This window comes from Microtus ochrogaster, unplaced genomic scaffold, assembly GCF_000317375.1.
Source record: "Microtus ochrogaster isolate Prairie Vole_2 unplaced genomic scaffold, MicOch1.0 UNK7, whole genome shotgun sequence".
Lineage (NCBI taxonomy): Eukaryota > Metazoa > Chordata > Mammalia > Rodentia > Cricetidae > Microtus > Microtus ochrogaster.
The window spans coordinates 3,898,760-3,926,015 of record NW_004949105.1 but is presented as its reverse complement, the minus strand read 5'-3'; the positions used below and the strand labels follow the sequence as shown (position 1 = coordinate 3,926,015).

General features: G+C 45.7%; 1 protein-coding gene across 3 annotated transcripts in view; it reads left to right on the top strand.

The window, feature by feature from the left end:
* Nucleotides 1–27,256, top strand: part of Dlgap2 (DLG associated protein 2) — a 685,199-nt gene that overhangs the window by 371,748 nt on the left and 286,195 nt on the right. For all 3 annotated transcript variants that reach the window (XR_003378611.1, XM_005366239.3, XM_013353440.2), the window contains exon 4: nucleotides 21,105–21,137. Coding sequence is in view for 2 of the 3 variants with exons in the window: in XM_005366239.3 (XP_005366296.2) it covers nucleotides 21,105–21,137 (33 nt within the window). In the remaining variant the exon portion in view is untranslated. The remainder of the gene's footprint in view (nucleotides 1–21,104; nucleotides 21,138–27,256) is intronic.

The window sequence follows — 27,256 nt, the reverse complement described above, 5'->3', positions numbered from 1 at the left end:
GAGACAACCCTAAGCCAAGGTCAAGCATTCATAATTAATAATAAAGTCTCCATGTCTTTATCTGGGAACTGGTTGGCTGCCCAAAGAACATGCTGACTATGCCGGTGCTTGCTCAGCATCTGTATGTTTGTTCCTATCTGTAGACAGATATGCTTGTGAGCCCTGAGGTAGGTGCAGGAGGCACCTTTGTCACGAGCACCAATGATGACCTCCTACATCTGCTACTTCACAAGCCTGTTCCTGTGTCCTCTTGATGTCAGGATATGAAGGCAGACTCAAGGCAGGCAGTGAACTAAGGGCAGAGTTGGCTTGCAATGTGTTGTGGTTTCCTGGTTGCCAGAATTTAAATCACGTTGTTCCTTAAGAGGTTTTTCCCTGCCAGGAAGCCTATTGTCCACAAAGAATAGCGAGGGCAGCAGCACATGGCAAAAGTAGCCCCCTTAAGAGTTGTCTGGTACTTAGGTCCTTACTGTAGTCAGCAAGGTGAAATACAAAGATGAGTGGGGCAGGGGTTTCATATGAGGAACGCAAGTGAGAGAGCTTGTTCGTCATACCACAGCCTAGAACAAATTTTCATATAATACCTAAGCATTCAGAACTTCCAGAAGGGTATCTACTCATTGTAAATGCCTTTCAGTCTTCTAGATTTTATTTTGCATTTTCAGCTACCTTGTGTAAGTATGGAGCAGAAATGAATGAAACCGATTATAGGCAGAAATATGGCTCTTCAAAAGGATGACCTAAGCTGTCAAACCTTAATTAACTGATGAAGAGAATAAGGAACCAACCCTAATGACTAAAATCCAGAATTTCTTTAAAAGAACATGTATGAACAATCGTATAGAAACAAAAATAATTGTGAAATACTAGCCATACTCTTTGAAGAATGTCTACAATTCCACAATTAAAAACAGCCAATGATTCGGACCAACATTCCCTCTAAAGAAAATAAATACAGCGATGCAAGTTTGTGATAGGCTGATCAAAATTGTGTGTCAGAAGAGAATGTATCTCAGAACCACAGTGGGAGATGACATCACGTGTCAGGAAATAAGCATGACATCATATGTCAGGAAATAAGCATGACAACACATGTCAGGAAATAAGCATGACATCACATGTCAGGAAATAAGCATGACAACACATGTCAGGAAATAAGCATGACATCACATGTCAGGAAATAAGCATGACATCACATGTCAGGAATAAGCATGAGTGGTAACATGGAGAAGCTGCAGCCTGGGTGACCTCCTGGGGGACTAAGTTTTGGCTGCCCATGAACCTGGAAACCTAGAATGACTGAGTTTCCCATGAGTCCCACACCCATGTCTCTGTACTAGAGCTGGAACAAGGGACCTATACAAGTGCTACAACACGCTTCTGGTTACACCATAGCCAGAGGGGAAACCGTGACTGTGAGCTGATGTTGCTCAAACAGCATGCAGCATGTGCACCGATTGAAACATTTTACGGCCAGGAAGAAAGTAAGGCTTGGCCTATGCTGTAGTAGGGGGTCCTCAAAAACATACTGTGTGAAGGGAACCAGATGCAAAGTGTTCCAGATTGCATAACAGATAATAAAATATCCAGGATTGGGAAAATCCAGAGTCTGTGAGGGGAGCATAGCTGTAGGGTGGCCAATGGTAGGGAGTGAGGTGTCAGGGTGTCACATAATACCAGGAAATATAAAGGACAGCTGATAGCAACATCCTCTCATGTCCCACCAGAGTCAACAATGGTGCCAGCATGCTCCAAAGGCAGGAATTTCCAACAACAGTGTCGCAGTGTCCACGGAAAGCTAGCGAGGTGGGAAACATAACTAAATGATTGACACCTGGAATTTGATAAACAATAAAACCCTTAAAATGGGAATCCCGAATGTTGGCTTGAGTGAGTCTTCCATTTCTTTCTGTCTTTTTAAAATTAATGCAGGAAACAAAAACAAAACAGAAAAAGCAGAAAGGGAATTCATCGTATTTTCAAAAAGTTGTACATCAAATTATAACATTAAAAAAGTAAAAAGACAGTCCAAATGATTAGAGAAAATATTTACAAGTTAAATAGCTAATAAAGAACTAGAACTTTAAGGAGTCCTACCATACAATAATAAAAATATAAAATATGCCAGTCAAAATGGACACAAGACCTAGATAGACATTTCCCTAGGAGATAGAAGGGTCTAAAAAGTTCATGAAAAGCTACTTAATAGATGAACCCCAAGGAAAACACAAATCAAAACAACAATGAAGGACCACTCCATAGTCATTAGCATGGCTATAACTAAAAAAACAGATAATTAGTAGCGGGGTTGGGGGGAGACACAGAAATCAGACCCTCAGAACCTGTTGATGGAAACATAAAATGGTACAACTGCTGTCGAACATTCTGCTAGTTTTTTGAATTGTTAACCACAGAGACGCCATAGAGTCCAGCAATCCCACTCCTGCATAGAAATCCAACAGACATGTCTTTCTGTACAGAAACTCACCCGTGCCCATCACTGATGTCTCTAAAATAATCAAAAAGCATACCTACTTAGAAATGGATCAACAAACTGTGGAGTGAACACAGGCCAACCCCAGTGTTGTGACCTGGACAAGTCTGGCAAACACAGTGACCCCCTAGGGAACAGACCAGCCGCTAAAACCATACACTGTGTGTACCCTTTCATAGGAAAGGTGAGTTTGCAAGTTAGAACATGGAAGCTTGTGGATCAGGCTGGGAGGAAGGAGGTGGAGGCTGGGAGTGAAGAGTTCTCTATGACGAGCTGTGGTGATGGTTGTGCATCTGTGAGTATTCTGAGCACTGGTCGTATGCACTTGCTGTATAATGATGTGACATATGAGTTCAGCCCCTGCTTCGTGAGAGGTGGGCACCACTGCCTTCATTTTAGCAGCAAGGTCACGCGCCGCAGCGTGTTTGGCCTGATGTACGGCTATTGGCAGCAGAGGAGCGAAGGCCACTCTTCCATACAAGAGTAATTTTCCACTCTAGTATGAGTTATAACTTATAAAGGAATTGCTTTATGGATTTAAAAGGACCATCAAAATATTGAGCTGGTCGTTTTGAATTCCGTTTACTTTAATTTGAGAATGAATCCGAATGTTTGTACTCAGTACCATTACTTTATGACAGGTCGGTGGCTGGTCACCTCATCAAGCATCCATCCTTCCTGCCTCCCACTGGAAGGTGGCCCCGCTGCAAGCCCAGGAAAGAAAAAGGGCCCAGCATGGAGCAGTATGTTCTTTAGCAGTGCCTTTGTAGAGCAAATATGAGCTGTGCTGTCTTCTTGGCTTCCTGAACCAGAATCTCATTTGTGGGTTGACCTCTTCCATCTCAGGATTTTCCATGCCCTGCCCTGCCCCTCCATTGCAGTGGTCACCATTATGACCTGAGGGCAGTTGTCTGCCCTTTTCCCTGTCCTACATCAAGCCTGTGGTCTCCAAGCAGGATATTATGGCTGGATTGTGGCTAGCAGTGTGAAACTCTCAGAGCTAGGTGTCATGGAACTCAAGAGAATACCCAGTCAGGCACAAGTTAGACATAACTGTTTAGCCCGAGGATCTCATATTGAGATATAATTAAAATACTTAGTTTGTCTATTTAAAGTGTTGCAGTTAATGTTTTTTTAAAAGCATATTTAGAGTCATGTAACCATAGTCACCGATTTCAAGGGTTCTACTTCCATTAAAGAAGTCCTGTGCCCATTGCTTGTCAATCCAAGTCTAGGCTCCCCCAGCCACAGGAGCTCTCTTATTCTTTCCCACTGGGCCTGCTGTTCTCAATGTTCAATGTTTGTGCAGTGTTGGCGCCCAGGGTCAGGCATTCTCACTTTCATACTGTTCTTCAGAGTCATCCATGTGGTAGAATGTGTCAGTACTCTCTGTTCTTTACAAAGACATTTTATTGGAGAAGTGATCTCTGCATCCATGGTGGAGGTATGCTCTATCTATTTTATTCGTCTGCTTACTGGCCGTCCTTTTGAGTTGTTGGTTCCTACTGATTCTCATGAGCATGGTCCCTGTGAACGTATGTGTACTTCCATGTACATACATGTATAGTTCCATTTGCAAATATATGCAGTTCTAAGTACATGCTACTGTTATTACACATGCAAGGATGTATGGCATCTATGTACACATGTATGGCTCCATGCATACATATGTTGTTTTAGATGCACATTGATATCTTTCTGTATGTATATGATTCCATATGTATGTGTGTATATATATATATGTCACATGCACATAAGTGTGGTTCTAGGTACACTGATGTTGTTTCATGTGTATACATGTATATGGCATGCACAGATTGATGTTGTTCCACATGCACATATGTGGTGGTTCTGTGTACATATATGTGAATGAGTTATATGTGAATGAATGTGGCCACATGTGCAAAAGTGTGGTTCTAAATATATTTTTGTAGCTTCAGATGCATCCATGTGTGGTTCCATGTTCAACTATGTGCAGTTCCATGTACACTAATAGATCTACATACACATGTGTTACTCTAGATACCCACTTACATTTTTCTGTGTATTTAGGCATGTTGTTTCATATGAATATGTGTGTGGTTCCATATGCAAATGCTTACATGTATGTGGTACCATGTACACATATGTGGCTATGTCACAGACACTCATAGAGGAGATGCAGTCCTACCTATGCTGCTTCAGTGACCTGAAAAAGCTGAGCTCCAGGACAGGATCCACTCGTGCTCATCAGGGTGGTCAACATCAGGCCTGATGTGATATAGAGGGGACACAGCTGAATGCGGAACTTGAGGAAGGAAGGGATGGGCAGTAAGTGTAGAGTATGTGGTGCGACCAACACTGGAGAGTTGGGGACTATTTAAAAGACCCTGAAACCAGTAAGGGATCCAAGCATAGCACATTGGGACCCATTAAACTCCAGGCCTGGCCATATTGTCAGTTATTGACCTTGGTCAACTTGAGTCAATTGAGTACCTGTCTGTCAACTTTTTGACTAGCACAAGGATAATTACAAGCTCATTTGTTCCTGTAACACAGAGTGACCCAACCATGTAAGTGAAGGTGACACTTTAGTCTCTGCTCTGTATTGCTGTCCTTGACAAGGGTGGCAACTGAGAGTGTGGGGGCCTGGCTGTAATTCAGACAATACCAGTGATAGAAACAGCTTGATGTACAAACAAGTCATGACTTCATGACTGTGAGCAGCAGGGTCTCCTTCAAGAGAATTCACAGTTACCAACCTGTTGGCAAAAATTCTAATATTCTAATACTGATCGTATAAACATTGTCATACACAATAGGTCATGATTATGGCCAGCAGGGGCTCCTCACGGAAATTCAGGTTTACTGACCTATTAGTGAGTGCCAACCTTGATACTGCATCTTAAGTATTTGATGTAAGGGAAATGTTGAAATCCAAGAGAACTCTTGTTCTTCGTGCCCTTCACCAGAGAGGTACCCTCCTTGGGAGTGGCCAAAGCTGGGGGAAAGATCATATAGACAGTGTAGATGGAACAAGTGTGTGCTCCCTGTGTCTGTACCTAAAGGTCTCCTTCGATAAGGACACATGTCATGGTGCCTCAGAGTCACCCCAGTAAGATGAGCCTGGCCTTGGCTTAGCCATGTGTGTTGGCAGTGGCCTGACTTCCTAGGAAGGCTGTGGTCTAAGGACTGGGGCTCTGCGTGTGAGCTCAGTCCTTAGCAGGCTGCTTTAGTTTTAAAATACAAAACCATGTCATGGAATGATGGGAAAAGTCTACTTATGATTTGATCTCTGTGGCACATGACAGGAATGACAAAGCTGTCATCAGTTGGCTCATATCAAGAGAAGGGTAGTGTTTGCATATTTTTTATTTTCAAGATTTATTTATTTTTTATCTTATATGCATGTTTTACCTACATCTATGCTTGTGTTTCATCTGCATGCATGGTACCCATGGAGGTCAGGGAAGATATTAGAGTCCCTGGAACTGGCGTTGAGTCACAGGTGGTTGTGAGACGCGATGTGGGTGCTGAGAACTGAGCCTAGGTCCTCTGGAAGAACACCTAGTACTCTTAACCACTGAACCACTTCTCAGTCTCATGTTTGTATTCTTAATACTTAACACTATAATTCCAGAACTGTAAGACTCAACTCTGTTTTGTTTCTTCCTTGGAGCTCTACTCATTCACACAGTGGACATACAGCTCAATAAAGCAGGCCATGGCTCGTTTTGAGGCACATCCACCATCCTTTCCTGTGGACCCACTAACTGTGGATACTCTTCACCCAGCCCTGAGCTTAGTCTTCTGTTGTACACTCTTGTTTATCAACAGAAATGACTGTCACTGTTGCTGTTCATTTCTTGAGCAGGAATGTGATTGTGACTTAGGTCAGTAGAGCCTGTGACCTGTCTAAGCCATGGCAGTGCAGTCATGGAGGCATCACAGTGGCCCTGTTTACTTTGTGCATGTGTGTGTTTCTATGTGTATAGAGGCACACGGTGGGAATCTGTGCATAGCAGTGGACAACCTTGGCTGTCTTTCCTCAGGAACTGTACACATTGTTTTTCTAAGACTGGGTCTTTCACTGTCCTGGGACCCACCAAATAGAATTGGCTGGTTGGGATCTCTTGTCTCTGCCTCCCTAGTGCTGGGATTGCAATTGCTTGTTATCATCTCCAGCTGTTTTGTGTTTGTGATGGGGTCTGAACTCAGCTTCACTTGCAAGGTAAATGCTGTACCAATAGAATTAACTTGCCATCCCTAATCTTATTTAACTTTTAATGCTTGAAACACTCATGTCCTTGTCTGATGATTCCGTGCATACCACTGAGAAATATCTACAAATACATTTCTTACACAGTTAAAATGACTTAGATAAAAATCATTTTGATGTCCTAATATACAGGCTCCTCAGTATCAACACTTCCTCTATTTTAAAGAGTTATTCATGGTGGGAGACCATCTCTGAGGGCAGTATGGGCACAACTATGCATTGAGCTGTACTTTTATGATTGACATTCTACAGTAATTTGATATAATGGGATTTAATTTGTTTGTAGATAAACTTACCTAAAGAGATCATCAGGAGAACAAGAAATCTCATAGCTTACATAAGCAACAGAAAATTAATTAACATGGAAGTGTTAATTAGTTTATCCAATTTGTGGGCTTGGGAGAGGCTTGGGAGATGGGAGAGGGCAGAATTGAGGATCAGACACCAGAGCCTGGGATTCAAGTGGGAGAGGCTGTGGCCCTGGCCTGCTGGACAAGGGTCCTGCCTAGCCCTCTCTGTCTTCCTCTGCCCGCCCCTGGACACTATGCTCTGCGGAGTTTCTCTGAGGCCTTCCTATAGCGCGGATTCTACTTGTGTCTTTCAGAACATTCTATCTCTGATGTGCTGTTTTACACCCACTCCATATCCTCAACTTAACTGTCTTGACTTCAGAATTAGGTTTTCTCTGAAATGAGCTCTGCTTTGTAGCGCATGTCCCAGCTGACATTGTGTAGTTAGGATAAACGCTTGTCTCACCTGAAGGTATACTCCAAGAGGAGGGGCTACAGTGGGTGGGGAGATGGATGGATAGTTGAATGAATAAATGGATGGATAAGTGTTTCCCCTGATGCTTCAAGCATATTCTTAAACAAGTGCTTCTCTAGAGGGATATTTTTGATCTGGACAAACTTGGGTCATTATTTCCCCCATTTCCCTACACCGTTTAATCTTATTTTGTTTTACTCTTTTTTTGTGTGTGGAAAAGGCTCTAGTTACTTCTTGTAAGGCAAGAAAATGAGGGTTCATGAGTGGATGCTGAAGGAAATAAGGACCAAGAGCTCAGGTTGTCAGAGACGTCTACTCTGCTGTTTTGTTTCTTGGTGCGGAAAGCCATCTCCAACAGGACAGTCCATGCCATCCTGCTCTTCAGGGTGTCTGTGCATGCGATGAGCACCTCTGCGTGTCTACACACCCTCAGGAGCCCACGCTCTTGTGCTGTGGTCATTAACTGCACTCAGCTGTCTCGGATCTCCTCCTGATGGGGAGCAGTTAGAGACTGAGGCTGTGGAAGGGCAACACCAAGGTCCCTCTGGAGATATCAGCTTAGGGGTTGGACACATGGTTTCCCACATAGTGAGAATTTCCCACTTGCTAGCCGTGTGGCTTCAGGAAACTGCTTTGACTTTTCCTGTTTGAGGAGAAATAACAAATAACATCACTCAAGTGGTCCCCGGGCATCCTAGGCCTAAGAAGAGAGGACTTAATTCCATGGCTCTTGGGCAGAGCCCTCCAAGAGATTTGCTCCACTGGTATTAGTTTTATTGGGGCAGGATTTTACTGTGCAGCTCAGACATCAGCCTCTTGAGGTCTGGGACCACAGGTGCGTGCCCCCGCTCTGGTGAGGCTCATGCTTTTACTTGGCAGCCCTTCGCTTTGACAAGATGTGCTGACATGGAGATTGTGTTTTGTCCCTGTGTCCCCTGGTTCCCCGCAGCCTGATCTTTCCCACTGCAATTGTCCCATCGTTATTTAATTACTCCTTCTTCCTCTCATGATAAATTGTGAAGTTTTTTTTTTTTTCCTGTTTTCCTCCCATTATTTGAAAAGCAGAGTCATTGAAGAGTTTTTTTTTTTTTTTTTGGCTCTTCTCCATATGGTCTTCTCCATTTCTCTAAATCACATTTTAAAATCAATCCGCACATTTCTCATTTTTCACTGCCAATTGTACAGAGACTATCCATTCCCCCGACTGTGGCCTTGGCCATCTCTCCATCCCCCAGAGTTCCTTATCATAAATCCTCTCGCCTCTTCTGTCCCCCTTCAGACCATCATGTACTGCTACCAGAGGACTCTTCCCAATAACCCAAGTTTATTATGTAACTCCCACAAAGCGTCCCTGGCCTGCTTGATGAAGGCAAATTTCGTATCGTTTCTCCTTTGTGGAAATAAACTGGTCACATACCTCAGTGCTGCCTGGCCTTCTAAATACGGCATAAGTTTGTGAGCTAAGCCTTCAAATTATGGGGCTCTCTGGTGTGGCTGAAGTCTCAGTCTCTCTCTCTCTCTCTCTCTCTCTCTCTCTCTCTCTCTCTCTCTGTGTGTGTGTGTGTGTGTGTGTGTGTGTGCGCGCGTGCGTGCGTGCGTGCGTGCGTGCGTGCGCGCGTATCCCTTCCAAACAATCAATGTATGGTCATAACCTGCACTTGGTACAGTATGTGGCAGCGTAATAAGTAACTGTGGAATAATGGTGTGTCACAGATCTGTAATTTAAAACTACTTTGTTGACTGAACTTAAGTGACTTGAGGCCAGCAGACTAATCTCCTGAGGAAGAAGGGCAAAACGGTTAGGACACAATGAGATGAGTTGGTTTTCTCAAAGTACCAGCGTTTAAAACAATCTTAAATGTTAAATTATAACAAGTGACTATTGACTGCATATACTTAAAGGCATGAATTTCAACTCCTACTTCATGACATAAAATTATATTGAAATGGACCAAAATGTAAGAAATAATATTGTGAAATGCTATAGGCACACATTTTTGTGACTCTAGATTAAATTATTGATAACATCAAAAGCATTAATAACAAACTATCACTCAACGGGAATTGTCAAAGTGAAAAGCGTCAGTGTGTCTAAGTGTCTGTGTGTCAACATGTCTGTGTTTGCCATCAATAAAGTGACATACAAAGACCTCAAAATGGGGGCATCAGTTTATGGGAGGCTGGAGCAGGAGGGTTAAAGGTTCAAGGTATACCTGGGCTAGAGTAAGTTCAAGGCCATCAGGGCAAGCTTGTAAGATTCTGACCCAAAAGAAAAAAGAAAAGTAAAAAGAGAGGTGAGAAGTTACCAACGTGGCAGAAGACTCTCCTAGCAGATGAGAGACCCTACATTCAATCATGAGAGCTGGAAAAAAAAATAACTTCTAAATAAAAAAGAAAAGAGAAGAAAATAGAAACTACAACTTCTAGTAAAGTTGAAGCGTGACAGCCACTGCCAAGTCTTGTGGTGACTCCCCCGGGAGTCGTCCCCTGAAGCAGCAGAGTGAGGGATTCAGGCCTGACAGATAAATCACAGCTTCCACACAGAGCACTAAATCATGCGTGCTCTTGAGTCCTGTGAGTCTTGCTGTAATAAATGAGTACCTACGATGAACAAAGAAAAAGCCTTAAAAATAAGTGATATTTTGCTGACACTTTTGGAACAAACTGAGGACACGGTAGGGGATAACAGGGGACGGTTTTGATGTAGAGTCCAGGCAAGAAGAGTTATGGCTTAAGGAACTGAAAGTGACCTTGGTGCACCTCGGGGTTCATTTTTACCTGGGAGCTGCCTGGGTTTGGGAGGCATACCCCAAGCTATTGCATGCCACAGACCTTCGGAACTATTGGCAGCTTTTACATGCAAGGTTCCCTTATTTTGAGAATAATGAGAAAATTGTGCCAAGTCTCCTGAGATCAGTATTTATTTTCCATGTTTGATAACCAGAAAAAATAAGAAATGTAGCTGAATACTTGTTTTAAAAAGCATTAATAAAATTCATAAGCAATTGGTCACTGTCCCCTTGTAACTTAGAAAGATATTCATGGCACACATATATTTTTTTCTCTATGTATCCTTCTCTATATTTGTGACTTCTACATATATTTAGAAGTCAAGTCTAGCTATGTATCAGCCAAGGGGCAGGCCCTGGAAACATGAGGCTTTGCCTTCTCAGGAAGACTGGGGCCTATTTGTTCTCTGAGCCAAAGGCAGACTCCGGGGATGGAGGATCACTACTGTGAGATGCCTACCGCGTGTTACCTATGAGGACAGCAGAAGGATACATGACTTCCAAGGGGCTCTGGTGTCGCTACAGTGTATGGTGTCTGCCTGACCCGAGTACTGTCAGGAGGACATGTGAATGACTGGATTTTCTGGTAGATTTTTGAGTTATGGTTTGAGAGGCTTCCTGAGCATTTGCTGGCTACAGGGATAGTCAGGGAGAAAGCTTGGCTCCTTCCTGATTCATCCTTGATTCACCCTGCAGACAGTACTGTTTCCATGGAGGCTTGGGACACTGACTTTGTAAAACACCAAGCCTACCAAATACAGTGAAAACCAGTGCAGCTGCCTTTACATGACGATGGCTTAGTTGAGCGGATTCGGATCTGGACAAAGCCTAGGGCGGTGGTTCTCCACCTATGGGTCACCACCCCTTTGGGGCTCTAACAACACTTTCACATGGGTTGCTTGCCAGATATCCTGTGTATCACATATTCATCATGACTCATAACATCAGCAAAATTACAGTTATGAAGTAGCAATGAAAATAATTTTATGGTTGGAGGTCACCACAACGTGAGGACTGTATATTAAAGGGTCGCAGCACTAGGAAGGTGGAGAAAGACTGGCCTAGAGCTTTGGTTTGATCAGCAGAGGGCGAGAGAGCATAGCAGCTCCAAGTAGGAGACATCCCACTGTCCCAGTGTGCTGTGCAACCCCTGATTGAATTTGATGGTACCTTAATGGTGACTAGAAAGGGTCACAGGGCCCTTACCAGCAGCTCTTGCCTGGGCACACAGAACTCTGAGAGCCTGGCACTGAGTTTAGAACAATGACAGCTGTAGATCCTTGCAAGACATGCCAGAGACAGAGGTGGCAAGAGGAGGGTGAGAGGCTGCTGGGGTCCATCATGGAGCCAAATGTAGAAATCCGTCATTCCTGGCTGGCTTCTCCAGCCAGCATCTAGGTTAGGGAGGTGAAGTTCAGGCACCTTTGACCTCAGGGAATGGCAGCCAGAGCTGTGGAACTAAGTGAGCAAACACAGGATAGGGATCATGTCCTCAGGAGAGGTTCCTCCTGTTGACTTGTGTCTCTGCTAGGAGGGCTATAGCTGTGATGAAGCACCATGACCAAAGCCACTTGGGGAGGAGAGGGTTCATTTCTGCTTACAACTCTAAGGTCGCATCCATCACTGAAGGAAGGAAGTCAGAGCAGGAACTCAGAGCAGGAACCTGGAGGCAGGAACTGACGCAGTGGCCCTGGAAAAGCATTGCTTACTGTCTTGCTTATAGAACCCAGGACCACCAGCCCAGGGATGGGACCACCCACCGTGTGTTAGGCCCTCCCTCATCAATTGTTAGTTAAGAAAATGCCTCATAGCTGGATCTTGTGGAGGCATTTTCTCAGATGAGCTTCCCTGCTTTCAGATAACTCTAGCTGTGGCAAGTTGACATAAGACTAACCAGCACACCCCGTGATAGCAAAATGTGGAACTGGGATCAGAGAGCAAGGATAGCAGGTGCTTCCTTGGTGTGTTTTTGTGTATGCTTGGGTTAACCGGAAAAGATGTCTGTATCCTTATGGTTTATGGTCTGATGGGAATTGCAGGGGCACGACTACCATTGAGGAGCCTTAGATCTAATGACTGTTTCACAGGGCAGCCTGGCCCCTCAGAGATACCTCCGCATCCTCGCTGATGGTGAAGCATTTGTGTCAGCTGCCCAGAAGCGGACAGAAGGACAGGAGTGGAATTCCTGACTAAATAGCTTTTGATGGGCCCTTTGTGCTTGGGAATTATCCAGGAGGCTGGAATGCAGCTTCACTTTGATGGCTCTTGTGTACTTTAGGGGAGTCTGTCAAAGGCTTAGGGAGAGGCTAGAATGCTCTGCTGGATGAAATATTTTGAAACTTGTCAAAAACTAGCCATTTCCTTCAGGACTGTGTGGCTGGCGATGGGCAAGCAGCTAATCCTCTCCTTCACTGAAGGGAGAATTGGGACTGCTGGCGGCTCACACTGGAGGATCGCGGGATGGATACGGCAGCATCGTGAGCACCATCCAGTTCCACAGATAACCATGGCGTGAAAATAAAGAAGCATCGATTTTCCTTGGGAAGCCACTAGTTTTGCTGATCTTTCATCCCAGGTGCGCTCTGTGGGAGAGAGCGTATATTTGGATTGAATAATAACCGGATGCTGTTTCCCCCGGAGAGAGTCTAATAATTATTTAACGTTCTTAGCCAGTCTTACTCTGAGTCAGGTAAACATGTCCCCAGAATCATTCCTGCCAAGAGCGGCATTTCAGAGTCAGTGGCTGGAATGCAAGGGGCTTGTGAAAGCATTCACCTAGAACCCCCTCTGTATTGGCCACACTGTTTCCCTGCTCCTGCTTTGGGGCCCAGGAACAGGGGTAATGTTTGGAAAAGGTAGCCTGGTCTTTCTGTCAGCCACTCGGACTTTGTACAGCTGGGTCCTTATTAAAGCCACTGCCTCCGCGTTTATCTTCATGGTGTTTTACCTCACTTAAATAGTCAAATCAGATTTTATTTGCACGCAATTGCTAGAATGGGTGAGCCTCTCCACTGTGTTGTCTGTGACTTTCAAAGGGCTTCCCCTCTGACATGGATGTTTCTGTGTGTGAGTCCTTCATTGAGCTTTTCCACATTTTGGTGTTCTTTCTGACTCAGATAATATCCATAAAGATGACCTGCTAACCCATCAGTCTCAGCCGCTTGTTCCTCCTGGGAAAGGCCACACCCACCTCACACTTGTCTAATTAACTCCAGTGGATCCTGTCACTCCCTCATGGACCTACCTTGCCCAGTGCCGCTGGGGGATTTGTGCGTCCCAAGAGCAAGCTTTGTCTTCCAGAGTCCTAGCTTTTATTACATTGTGATGGATTGGTCTCTCCCACCCGCACCTTCTCAAGCGAGGCAAACCGTGTCTTTGTAAACCAGTGAATTCTAACCACTAACCAGTAGATTGCTAACACTTGCCAATGATCAGAACATGCTGGGTTTGGATCCAAGACCATCTCCTCTATTTCTAGAATGACGCAATGAGAAAAGTCCGTTACAAGCATACCATCACTGTTAAAGTGAACTCTACTAAGTGCACTAAGTTTCAATCATCTTCTGATGTCTGACACCGTGCACACCATGCAGTCCCACAGTGCTCTCTGCATACCTTGACCTAGACGTAACTTCTGAGCCCCCCCCCCGTTAACCCCTTCAGACTTCTCCTTGCACATCTACTAAGTGTGCATCACTAGCACATCACAAACACAAGGTCACCAGCCCACCCCTGCCCCCACTCATCTATCACATACCTGGTTTTATGGAAATATTACTGAATGAGTATCAGAGTACATTCAGGAGATGGGAATGTCGTTCAGTTGGTAGCGTGCTTGCCTGGCATGCACAGCGCATTGAGTTCAGTCCCCAATACTGTAGACTGGACACGGTGGCACATGCTGTAATCTTAGCATTTGGGAGGTGGAGGAAGGAAGACGGGGTATTCAGAGCAAGCCTTGTCAGTGGTATGTTTGAAGTTAGCCTGAGCTATATACAACTCCATCTCCAAACGCAGAGCTGGGGTGATGGCTTAGCGGATAAAGGCGCTGTCTGTCGATCCTGACCATCTGAGGATCCTGACCATCAATACAAATTGAACCCATGTGGTAGAAAGAAAGGACTTCCGAAACCAGCCCACCAGTCTCCACGCTTGCACTGTGACCTGGACACATACTTCTTCACACATTGTCACATAAAGAAATAATAGAAACAATCTAAAAGAAAAAAGAAAGAAAGGAAGGAAGGAAGGAAGAAAGAAAAAAGAAAGAAAGGAAAGATCAAAAGAAAGCAAAAGGAAACACATCCAAAATGAAACTGAAAGCAAATTTCAGTGTTTTGCCATTTCTCCTTTTCCCTTTGTGTTTGAAATGTTCTACATGAGCCCTTAGGCCCTGACGCCAAAACCAAGTATGATTCACAGGGCTGTCCTCATGGGTTTATGGTTAGGCTCCTGACTTGTTAGGTCAAGTCCTCTTGTTTTACAGTCTCACGGATGCATGATTCTATTGTGTTGTTAGAAGGTTGTATGTGACATGACCATTTTGTCCTGTGGTTGCACGGTGTGTGTTATGTGACTGTATCATATACTGAGTTCTGGGGCAAGTGCTGCCTGGCCCCAGGTCTCAGAAAAGGCTTCTGGTTTGTGGATCTCTTGTAGAAACACAGCTGGGGGCAGCAGCAGTTTCTCACTCCCCATCTTCATGTCCAGGAGCAGTCGGTCTGGGACATTGCCTGGCTTAGATAGGACCAAGAGCATCAGTTGTGTCCAGTGTACTCACGAGTGGTCACCACATCTCTATGGAGGGAGCAGGAGAGGGCAGACAAAGGCTAATTAGCATCATTGCCAAGCTCCCGACACCTGACCTGGTGCACCCACTTCTCCCAGCCTCCACGCTCCCTGCCTCCTCTTGCCATCCTTTCTCGGCCTTTCCCACTGTTGGGGTCATCCTGCTTAGAGCAGTGTCTCCTGTGTGTGTGCAGAACCCAAACATGGGTTTGAATAAGCCTTGGGGATGAGACAGACCGTGGCTTCTGTCAGTGAACCTGTTTGGATTTGGGGGTTACATCTGAGCCAGCTGCCATGTGCAGGGGCTTCTGTGCATATGGAGGCCCTTCCCTCGTGGGGCTTGGGGTAGGACAGAGTTGCTGTTTCTCTCCTGTCTCTTAAGCCGCCATTGCCTGCACCCTCACCCCTGCTGGCTCTGCAGTCAGGAGAGAGTAAGTGCATAGGTGTAGTAATAAGAGCCGTGGGGCTGCGTCCCCAGCACCCCGGCCGCCTGGCTAGCTTATACCCCGAAATAATTACATGGACACTGTATTCTTTTAAACACTGCTTGGCCCATTCTGCTTGGCCCATTAGCTCTAGCCCTTACTGGCTAATTCTGATATCCCGATCAACCCATCTCTAATAAGCTGTGTAGCTCCGGTCTTACCAGGAAAGATTCAACATGTCTGACCTGGCGGCTTGCTTCATCTTATGCGTCTGCCCGGGAGAGAGGAGCATGGCGTCTCTCTGAGCTCACTTCCTCTTCCTCCCAGCATTCTGTTCTGTTTACTCTTCCCACCTATGTTTTAACCTATGAGGGCCAAGCAGTTTCTTTATTGCTGAACCAATGAAATCAACAGATTGATATATGACACTCCCACATCACATAGGGGCTCTGGCCATGACAAAGCAAGGGCTGCTTCTGTACAGAGTTGGAAGGGGCCTCTGCTAAAATATGTGGGTGTTTTTAAAGCTCCTTCTGTAGATAGGTGCTTTCACGATTCACAGAGGTGGCCCCTCCTTTCCTGCGGGATTAAAATAGGGCACTTAGCATATGCCAGAGAACAGTGGTTTGGCTCTGTCTGCTCACACTCTGCAGCTCTGGGAATAACCATATTCTCAAGGGGCTGCATCTGGTACAGGTGTGCATAGAACACACATACAATCACGGGCGGGTTTCTCCGTCTGTGTTAATTGACATAATCTTGTAGACTTATTTTTTTTCTGGTTTTTCAAGACAGGGTTTCTCTGCTGCTTTAGAGCCTATCCCGGAACTAGCTCTTGTAGACCAGGCTGACCTCAAACCCACAGAGATCCACCTGCCTCTGCCTCCCAAGTGCTGGGATTAAAGGGGTGCACCACCACCAAATGAGCCCAATAATGGTGACGAATTCAGTGTCTCCAGATGAATTCTCGCCATACCCTACTTGATTTAAATATGTGTTCCTTGGGAAGAATGACCACAGACCAAACCCCATAGTGCTGAATTCCATGGGGTCACCGTTCGTCATCATGGGCTCCTGTGGGGGTCGGTCAACCTCTTGAGCTTGAGGAAGTTTAAGACCAAGGCTGGAAGGCAAGGGAAGGATGGGAAGCATGCCTGGCATACCTCTCTCGATAGCTTTGGCTGGTGGAGTACAAGCAGCTGCTGAGTAAGGTCCAGTACTGGCCGCCGTGTACCGTGCCATGCGTGTCTCATTTACTCCCATCCTCACAACAGCTCAGCCCACGGGGCACTGCGTTGCACGTGGCAGCTCATCCATCCTCCCTCATGAGAGGAAGAGGACAGGTCACGGTTCTGAAAGGGCAGCATGTCAGCGTCCCTTCTGAGCCAGGGTCTCTGATTCAGGCCAGACGTTAAACCCTCTAGGCAGCCATTTGCCTCCCCTCTGCTAGTCAGTCCATGTCACACCCCCTTGTGAAATGGTCACTTTTCCTAGTGGGGCATGCTTAAAGGATGGCACCATCAGTTTCTTAGTGTCCAAACTGGGGTCTTAGAGTCAGAGGACAGAGTTAAAGTTTCTCTCTGCATAGCCGTGACTGGGTTGAGATGTCCTTCCATTGTAGACTGGGTCTTCTTGTCTTCATGATTCTGTAGCTGCACCTTACAAGTGGTGACTGATGCTATCCTGTCCTGCCATGCCAGCATGCATTAACAGCCATCCCTAGAAAAAGGGGCTGCCAAGGTCTCTCTCGCCTGCACTCAGCTCACCACATGGCCATTCCCTCCAGATCAGGAATACCCACATCCCTCTATCTCAAAACACTTCCCTATATCTTCCAGGTGCTCCTAACTCAGCAGCTAGATTTGTGCCCCTGTGGCAACATACTCAAGACAATCAACTGATTTTTTAAAAAAAGTTTTATTTGACCCATGGTTTCAGAGGTCCATTCCCATGGGCCCCATTGCCCTGAGCCTGTAGTGGCACGGCGCTCCATGGTGGAAATACATGGTAGAAAAGGTTACTCTCCTCAGGGTGGCCATAAAGATAGAAATGAACTGGAGTCCTAAGTTCCCTAAAAGAACACTCATACGAAGTCCTACATCCTCCCGCTAAACCGTATGTTCTGAGGGTTCCACTATAATCCAATATTGCCAAGACCAAGAACCAGGAAGTCCTGAGCCCATGGGTATTTGGGTGGCAATCTGGATTCAGAGTGTGTCACAGGGAACATGGTGCATCTCTCTGTCCCCCAGCACATAACACACTCCCCCAATTCACTCCAGAGCATTGGATGTCTGTTCCCACTGGATTCAAATTGCCCTTGCCTGTTTTAAGAAGTTTTTTTTTTTTTAACATTTCCTAATTTATGCATCTCCATACCATAGACCCCATCTTGACTGTTGCTACATCATACCCAGATCTACTGTTTTGAGGTTGTTTTATTCAATCATAAGTTTACTATACCAGGGAGTTATTGCTTCATATTTCTTGTTCTCATTACCAGTGTTCAAAGTTCTCCTATGGAATGGAAGAAACCTTTAGTGTTAAGTTGATTAAGCAGGGGTTTCGTGTGTGTCTGTGTTTGACACATAGCAGCTAGGTGGTTGGAACTGTATGTGATGGCTGGTCCAAGCCTGGCCCCAGCATCTCTTAGAAGCAAAGACAGCTGTTCGCCTCCTCCATGGCCTTCAGCTCCATGGCCTCAGGACCTCCTCCCTCAATAGTAACACTTTCCCTGCATCTCCTTCCCAGGAAGTCTGTGGAGTCTTTGGACTGCCTCTGCAGTCTCCAGCGAATTCCCACAGGCCTGGAGCCTCTGTGCAGTGTGCTCGGGCCTCATAAGTCTATGCTGGTGAAGTGCTCGCTGTCCGTGGGGCATTTCCTTGTAAGCTATAGGGACTTCCCACCAGACTCGCGACTATCCAACATAGTCAGCACCATTTTCTAGGCTTGTGTGGTTTTTCTAGATGTTTTTGGGCGATCATGATGTTGCTGTCCAAAGAATGTGACCAGGAACAGTAGAAGCAGGCCTTGACCCAGTCTGTCTTCTCCATATGGGCTAGTATAGTTCCTTCACGTCAGTATCTAACACCTGCACTGGAAAATCTGGAACCTTGGAACCAGGGACTCTTGGATTCATTTACTTCAATCAGATTGCGAGGATGTGTTTGATGAAAAGTACCATCAAACCCGTCACTGTCGGTTGTCAGCCGGCGCTTCCGCCGCAGAGGCCAGCTGTGGGCTTTCACAGAGAAACACACCCGTAAACGCGCTCAGTCGTAATGAGCGCCATCACCCATCCTTGTGATCTTCCTGGAAATAACACTTTAAAGCCTGAGGTGTGAATGCACTAATAATTCAGCTTCAAACGGCACCCGCTCAAAACTTTTGTTCTGGGAACTGTGATGTGACACTGACTGAGCTGGTACCTCGGTTCTGGGGACTTCTGGGTGACCTTTGAGTTCACCGAAAGCCACCTTAGTGACTCAATGTGCTGTCACAGTGTGTCAGCTGGGATGAGATGAAGATCCTAACCAGGGGTCAGTCCTGGCATGGATTCTGGATATTGCCATCCATGGCATAGAGCCAGAACTAGGGATCAGTTCACACATCAGGGAAGCAGTGGCTTTGATTTCAGGGCCACAGAGCAGAGAGTAGGTTGGTTACGGTTGAAGGCAGGGAGGGTGTTGCTCTTCTGTGCATGAGGCCCTAGTTACCCATGGTGGGTGCCCTCTGGGGGCACGTTGCTGCCTTGTGCTCTGAGGTCTGGGCATGACTGTGTGTGCACAGCGTTGTGTCCTAGGCACCATGGAGTTCTTGTTTGTGCTCAAGTTGAAGGGCTCCTTTCCTGCAGGGAAGCATCTTGGCCCCAGTTTGAGTATTGAAAAAGAAAATTCTGGCAACATAGGCTCTGTGTGTGTGTGTGTGTGTGTGTGTGTGTGTGTGTGTGTGTGTGTGTGTGTGTGTAAATGATTGAATGAGTCTGTATGTGCATGAGTGTGAGTGCGGAGAGGACCACACATGGTCAGCAGAGAACAGTGCCTAGTGTGGGTCCCCACCCTCCACCGTGTTGGAGACAGGTCCCTGCTGTTCACTGCCATGTGTGCCGGATTAGCTGGCCCATGCGATTCCCATCTCCACCACCCACCTGTATTTCTATGGGATTAAAGATATGAGTGCTACTGTTTCCAGATTTTATTTGGGCTGTGGGATTTGAACTCGGGCTGTGGAACTTTTTACCCTCTCTGCGGAGCTCCCTAGTATGACTTACACAGCTGTGTCCTTCACTCTGCTTGTGATCAGTGAGGCAGGGCCATAGACTAGGATGGCTCCTAACTCCTGGATTCTGGGCTGGACGTTGAGGCTGAAATAGGTTATGTTTTTGGTTTGGGCTTTTCACATGGGAGTTTCTGCTGGCTGTGTCAGGATAAAGGGAGCATTGCCCATACTAATGGTGTCATTCACATGTGTGGATTGTTTCCATGTGACTTTAGCTTCTGTTGTTAGACACTTTTTATACTGGCATGCTTCCTTTGCATCACATGGGTTCCATGGGGTACCACTGGGTGTTCTGCACCCCACTGTGTATCTGTCTGCACAGACATCACTATGTCATTGGACTTCTGTGTATGTATCTGGATACATGCTGTGGTCGCACTCCAAGTATATGGGGTCACCATGCCTGTATACCCTAACATTGTGTTTACATGGACACAGAAGTTATCATGCCCTTGGTACCCTCTTATATATGTCTAGGAACTTACAAATGTTACCATGACTGCATATCCCAATGTATATGACAGAGTGATGCAGAAATTACCATGTCTGTGCATTCCAAACTCCATCTGGGTATACACCCAGGTCACCACGTCCTCTTACCTTCTGTGTACCTGGGGCAAGTGGATGCCATTATGCCTTGTGTACCCTATAGTCAGCCAAAGAATCAAACTTTAGACTCTCTCCCTGCTCCCCAGGGATATCTTTGACTTTCTTAGAGTTCTGGGAATAGTGTGGTGTTTGTATTTGTGTGTGTGTGTGTTTAACTCTGGACTGTAAGCAGTAATCAGTCTTCCTACACTTAAATCTATTCTATAGGTGCGACTTCCCAGTGTATTAAATACCCAGATACCATGATCCTAAGCATCTCTGTCTGTTCTAGAGAAGCAACTATGGTCTTACTTATGGAGAAGTCAGTCTTCGTTGAGATATGATATACTTTCTGTATCTGAAGATCATCGCAGCTATAACTCTAATAGGACTGCAGTCAGTGGCTTAGCTATTGAAAATGGTAACACCACCATTCCCATTTCATCTAAGTAGTTTAAAAGTGTTGAGCGCTGCAGTTATGAAAACCTATTAGATGTGCACTTATGCCTCTGATGAAGAGGTTGTTATCTAATAAAGCATAATGTTCAAGGCATTTGCAAGTCTGGGTTTTAGATGGAACTTGCTGAAGTGCAAGATCAGAACAGCTCTGGGCTAAGGTCTCGGGGACTTTGGTCCGTGGGGGTACAGTTGTGTGAGGCTGCGGGAGCAGGCTGAAGTCACAGTCCTGGCTAACCCTTCTCTCTCTCTCCTTTCCGCAGAGTCTCAGTGCACCCTTTGTGGCGAGCCAGAAGGTGAGTACCTCACTGCTGCTCTAGCGGGCAGAGCGCCATAACATCTCATGCGTTGGATTGGTGGTGAAAACCGCTGCACTGGTTGCGTTCAGCCATTTTGAAGCTGAAAGTATACTCTATGGTGTTGATGGGAAACAGAACAGAAAACATGAGTGGGAGGCGGGAGTTCCTCTCTGATAAGAAATCAGCACAGCGACTCGCTGGCAATACCTCTTTCCTGTATTGTACTGAGACATCATAGCCAGTTTTCTCCAGATAGTAGATGCGATGTGCATTTGCTAGCTTTAGCAATATGACCCAAAGGTTCTGATGGAGGGGACATTAAATGAGGCTTTGGGAAATTATTACTAACTGCTAGTGACCAAACCCGAGGGGATGCACCAGTGACAACAAGCTGACTGTCCTACCAGAAATACAGCTAAGCCCTACAAGTTGAGGCATTTGAGAGTAGAGCTCCCGGGCCAATGCTAAATAAAGAAAGCACAATTACACAGTGTTTCCATGGTGTGAGGAAGAAGGAAGAAAATGTGGTAGCCACCTTGCCCCTATTTCCGGGGACTCTTGAAGCTGGGTTTTGATTTTGTGTTTTAAAGAGGGATACTGCCTTGGGGTCAGGGTCCAACCCCTATTGCCTCTCCCAGCATGAGATTCCCGATACTGGTTGAGGAACCTTGGGCATCAGAGACTTCAATGCCTTGTAGATCTGCTGAACAGCTTCCCCCAGAAACACAAAACAGCAACTACAAAGCTGATCCAAAAGTTCTAACCGGTAGGAGATGATTTCTTCAGTCGGGTGGCAAAGGTGTCTTTTGACAAAGTTCTCCAAATTCTTTTTGCGTCACTAACTGCACAACAGATTCACCTGTGGTAAAGTCTGGTAGTTTACATACGTCTCTGTCCCTGGTCTTTCCAGGACTGTGAGAAGTAGCGTGTCCTTCAAAGGGACAGAGCCTCTGTCTTACGGGTGCTGGGATGCTGTGAGGATCTCTGATTGCTTTGGTCCTTGGGTACTGGGAGTTTCATCATTTCCTATCATTGCAGCTTTTCTGTTACTCCCAGCCTGGGAGCGGTCACTATGCCCTGGCTTCAAGGCCAGCATCTTTGTCCCCTTTCCCACTTTCTGTCGAAAGTTCCAGCGTATTGTGCTGGACTGCTAGAGAAGATGTGAAGCTCCTAGGTCGCCATGGGAGCAGGTTCAAACGAGCTCCATCTGCCTTTTCTAGTAACACAAGTGTCCTGTCTACCGAGGATGGCACACTGTGTGTAGTGTGCTATCCCCAAGGGAATCTTCCAGTTCCGGTATAGCATGAGAGATAGCCATGGCTAAAACAGTCCAGGCAGAGTGGTTGTCAAGCAGGGATATAGATTTCCCAGGACAATGGTATTGTGTCTGCATGATAAGAGTTGGTGACCCTACCCCAGCAATGTTAGATGGTGGTCCTCCTCTCATCCTAAGCACTCACGGGTCCCACTCCATCCCTGTTCTTGTTTAACTTCCCCAGCACAAATTTTGTCAGCACTCGCGCACTGTGTGTTGCTCTAGTATGTATCAACTTGTAAATATTCCAGAGAACCCAGGCTGGACCTCATGTAAGAGTAGACCCAGCTGTCCAAGCGGAAGAACCTAGAAGGTTAGGAGGGACCCCCAGCTGAGGTGGAGGTCCCTGTTCACGTCTCAGTGAAACTGGCCAACTGGCCGCTCTTGCCTTCCTGACCAGACTTCTCCAAGGCCCTCCCAAGGCTTGGTTCACTTGAACAAGTGAAACTGTTCCAAAGGAGAGCGGGGGAGGAGGGGCCGCCAGGGCTCAGCTGCGCTTTGTTTTCCAGAAGCACCAGCAAATGAATATTCATAGGTTTTTAAATCATTTAAGTAATTAGTCTAAGTGAGAGCTGGCCGGGTGCAGTGAGTAGAATCTAGAATCAGCTTTTTTTTTTTTTTTTTTTTTTTTTGGTAATTTCGTCGGTGGCATCTACGCCTTAACTTATAAATGCCATCACACAGAAGGGACCCGAGTCAGAGGACTCTGCAGTACGAGGCTCAAAGCTGGGCGGGCCTCCTTGAAAGAACCGGCTAGAAACTCGCCTGAGGTAGCTTCCCCTCCCGTCAGAAAGCTGTTAAGCCCTTCCTGACTAACCAGTGAAGTGGGAAACACCTATTTGCATTTTAATGGTTCCTTCTTTCAGAGAGAGCTGTTTCTTCTCAGGAATGGAATAATTAGCATCATCTCAGAAGATAGTATCTGTCAAACAAATGAGACCGGGAGCAAAGTTGGTGGAGAGGTCTCCGGATTCTCCAGCTGTGCGTCCCTGTAATGACTAAGCCAGATTTTTCAGAGGACCCAACATGTTAATCGTATGCGAAATGTAGATCAAGGCTTCAATATGCAAATTGCCTGCATGGCCTATATTATGAAGCTCTGAATCTTGGGGGCTGGGTATTTAGTGAGGTGGATATGTATGGATCTGCTGTTTGTCACCCTCTTCCTGGAAGGAACAGAGAGGTGGCTCCACTGTGAGCCCTGGAAGTGCAGGGCGGCCTGAGGGCTGGGTAACTCAGAGCAGGCTGGGTCCCCTGGCGCTGTCAGGAGGTGGTGGCTACAGTGTGTTCTCATAGAGATCTCCCCCGACAGTAGTGAGCACACTCAGGACAGGGGTGATGTCAGTGGCTGTGATAACTCACTAACCTCACCTCACGCTCAAACTGTCTCAGTTGCCTTTTCGACCGCTCGTTAACTTGTCTTGACATTTCAGAATCTATGTGTGGCATAATCTGTCATTTTAACATGGGAAAATAAGAGTATGTCTCCCTTTTCAAACTTTATTGATGGATGTGTGTTAACGTTTGCTTTTTAACAAGAGCATGGTATATATACATATTTATACATACATAGACATATATATATATATATGGATGCTGGAAGGAGCTGCAAGTACACGGGCTCGTGGATTTGTCTGTTTCCAGTTTTTGGTTTGACGTGAGATGACGACAGGCCAGGAGAGCTTGTCAGATCCACTGTGATGCGCTAGAGATTTCTTTAGCTCACACCATGAAACCCAATTAAAAAGGAAAACCAAACTATTAGGAAGTACCTTCCCTGTAGGCATAGTTTACCAAGGACCAGCATGCATTTTAGTCCAGAGCCTTCTCCGACATGAGCTCTTGAGCGTGTGACTTACAGACGCAGAGGCCATCCATTGGTGGTCATGCAAGTCTATATTTTGATAATGTTCTTTGTAGAGATTTCGGCCCAGAGGAAAAATTTAAGTTTTAGAGTAATCTCTAAAATCATATGGGAAAATGTTTTCTGATTTTATTGTTTATTATTATGATGATGCTGATGTTGAGCATTCAAACACACTGAAGTACACGTTCCTCTGAGACTTGTGTTCAGACATATAGACTCTTTCTTTTCTGCTTTCCTACCTTCATACAGCATGACTAAGAAGCAATGTACTTAGGAGCATTGTGCGCTTGGTGTTTTAACACAAGAAATTCAAGATTTTCCCCATAAGTGACCGTGAACAATGGAAAATCTTCCCACTGCTCTTCCCCCTCAATGAATGGGTGTCATCCGTCCTGGGGTTCCAATACTTCTAAACAGTGGGGACAATGAGTCAGGTGCTTCCCGATAAATGGACACAGAAGCACTTCTGTCCCACCCACAGCCCATCCTGCCTCACTAGGAAGAGGAGGACATGAGTGCTGTCTGTATGCCCTCTTTAAGGGTGTGCTTTGGATAACAGCGGCCTTTCCTGACTGCTGTTCTTGGATAGTGAATAGAAGATAGCCAGCTTTTATTAAGTTCTCAACGTGAGCCAGGCACTCCAGAAGAATTAGCGTTGCCTAGAAACTGAGGCCTCTGCCAGCCAGCCCATCTTCCAGGAGCTTGGGATAGTTCCTGTAGTTCACTGCAAACCTGAGGGAACCTGCGGGGTGGTGGGGGACATGGATATAAAAGTTTGTGCTGGAGGAGGAGATCAGGATTTAAGAGAGGAAACGTAGTCTGATGTGGAAGGTCTCTTTTCCTGATCAAAGCCCAGAAAGGTGCTTTGGAGCACATAGCAGAAATACTTTCAATGCAGCAACAACCAAGAGATAGGGAGGACACAGAGAGACAGAGACAAAGACACATGTGTGCACACTGCACATGCACACACACAGAGAGTGGGAGATAGGCATGAGCTGAGTTTGAGCAGTGAAAGGCCTGGGGTGAGGGTGTAGTTCTGACCACGTGAGCAAATATGATGTATGGCCTGTGCCCTATGGTAGAGACATGCAAATGAGTCCTCTCTAAGTAAACCTAGACATTCAGAAGTTTCCCCACCAAAGAGGAAATAGCTATAAAAACACTGGCCAAGGGTAGATTGACAACGTGAATTATGTACCTGAGGCTGTGGGCAGAACACATTATTTACGGTAAATGGATGTCTGAAGCATGAATACAACCTTGGTTCTCCCACCCATGTGGTGAGGAAGAGAAGTGGGGTAAAGTTGATGTGAAAGTGTTTCAGCTCTGGAGCAAACCCACAGCCCCTTCTCTACCAACAAACCGCTCCCACCTGAAGTAAGCAGAGGAGAGCATTGCAAACCAGGTGAACACACTTCAAGGGAGTAAAGAGACAACAGCAGAACAATCAACCCGAGGCATTGGGTATGTCTGAAAACATTAACTAGGTTTTCAGAAGGAAAGGAACCCCGGTGTGGGAAGTAGGTAGTATAAAAGGGTTATGAAACAGAATAGTGAAAAATGAACTCAGTCTTCTAGTTTGACTCCAGGGGACCTGTGAGGCAGAGTAAGTGGAGCTGAAAGGAGAATTACTAAACTGGAAAACAGGTGTGAGCATGTTTCTGTGTGGAAAGTAACAAGGGTAAAATAAGAATGCATGAGAGATGACTACGGAAATACTGAAACGTGACCCCGGGAGAAGCTGAGGATGGAGGGAATCGAGGTAGACCAGGCTAGTTCATTTTATTTTATTTTATTTTTTTACATAAATAAAGATGTGTATTGCCACTTTGATCTGACGGTTCCTGAAATTTAAACTAAACAAATAAAACATATTCAGAGCCCCCCAAATGAAGCTGAGGGATGCAGTACAAAGAGATGCTCTTGAATGAGCCAAGAGTAACCACAACCAGCCATCCCAGGACCCTTTACCTTCAATGGTTCAAGTTGAACAAGATAAACTAACCAATACTTCCAGAGACAGTCTAGGGTGGGAAAAATGGCACAATTCCCTGTGAAGCTGAATAAAAATGGGGAAGGAGAAATAGAAACAGAAAAACAGCACCGCTAAATGCTTAGACAGAACTACTTGAGTCTCGTGAAGCTTGGTTTGTTGATAAAAGAATAATGCTCCAATGAGCAACACCAATTTTAAATGTTATAATTGACTCAAAATATGTAATAAAGAAAAGAGGATTACAAGGAGAAAATGGCAAATCAAAATTATGAGAGAAGATGGTTTTGTAAGGGCCCAGAGCCTTTCTGTAGGAAGCTTGTCTCTGCAGTGAAAAGAAGATAAGCATCCCACAGGGACCCTGTCACCTGTCTACTATCTGTCCTATAAGTACTAAGCTGGCTCCTTTCTCTGGCTTTTATAAACATCTTGTATGACATTTAGCGTGCACTCACCTAAGCACTCATGCCTTTGCTGGGAACCCTTGCACAAATCCAAGCTGCTCTCAGTTTTCACGTGAGCTTGGATGCCATCACAGAATCCCACAGGTTCTCCAAGATGGGCATAGTATCTCTCGATTCACTCTCCTAAGGGCCTTTGAGCTCATAAAGACCTTTTGAAGGCCAGCTATAAGCCACTGTTTCCGATGTGTAGGTAAGATCAAATAAATTCTCTAGTTCTATCCAGGTTCCTCATTGCCCACAGGGTGATTTCCATGTCCAAAATGTTGTCATCGTTTGAACTGGCTTGCCATTCTAACCTACCTGACTACTTGTTAGACACTGCCAGTGCTCTGGTGGCCACAGGCTAACCCACAGTTACCAGTTGCACTAGGTATGCTAAAGGCTTTCATGGTGAAAGGCAAAATAAAAGAACTAAGGAAGGAAAGAGAGAGGGGGGGAAGAGAGAGAGAGAGAGAGAGAGAGAGAGAGAGAGAG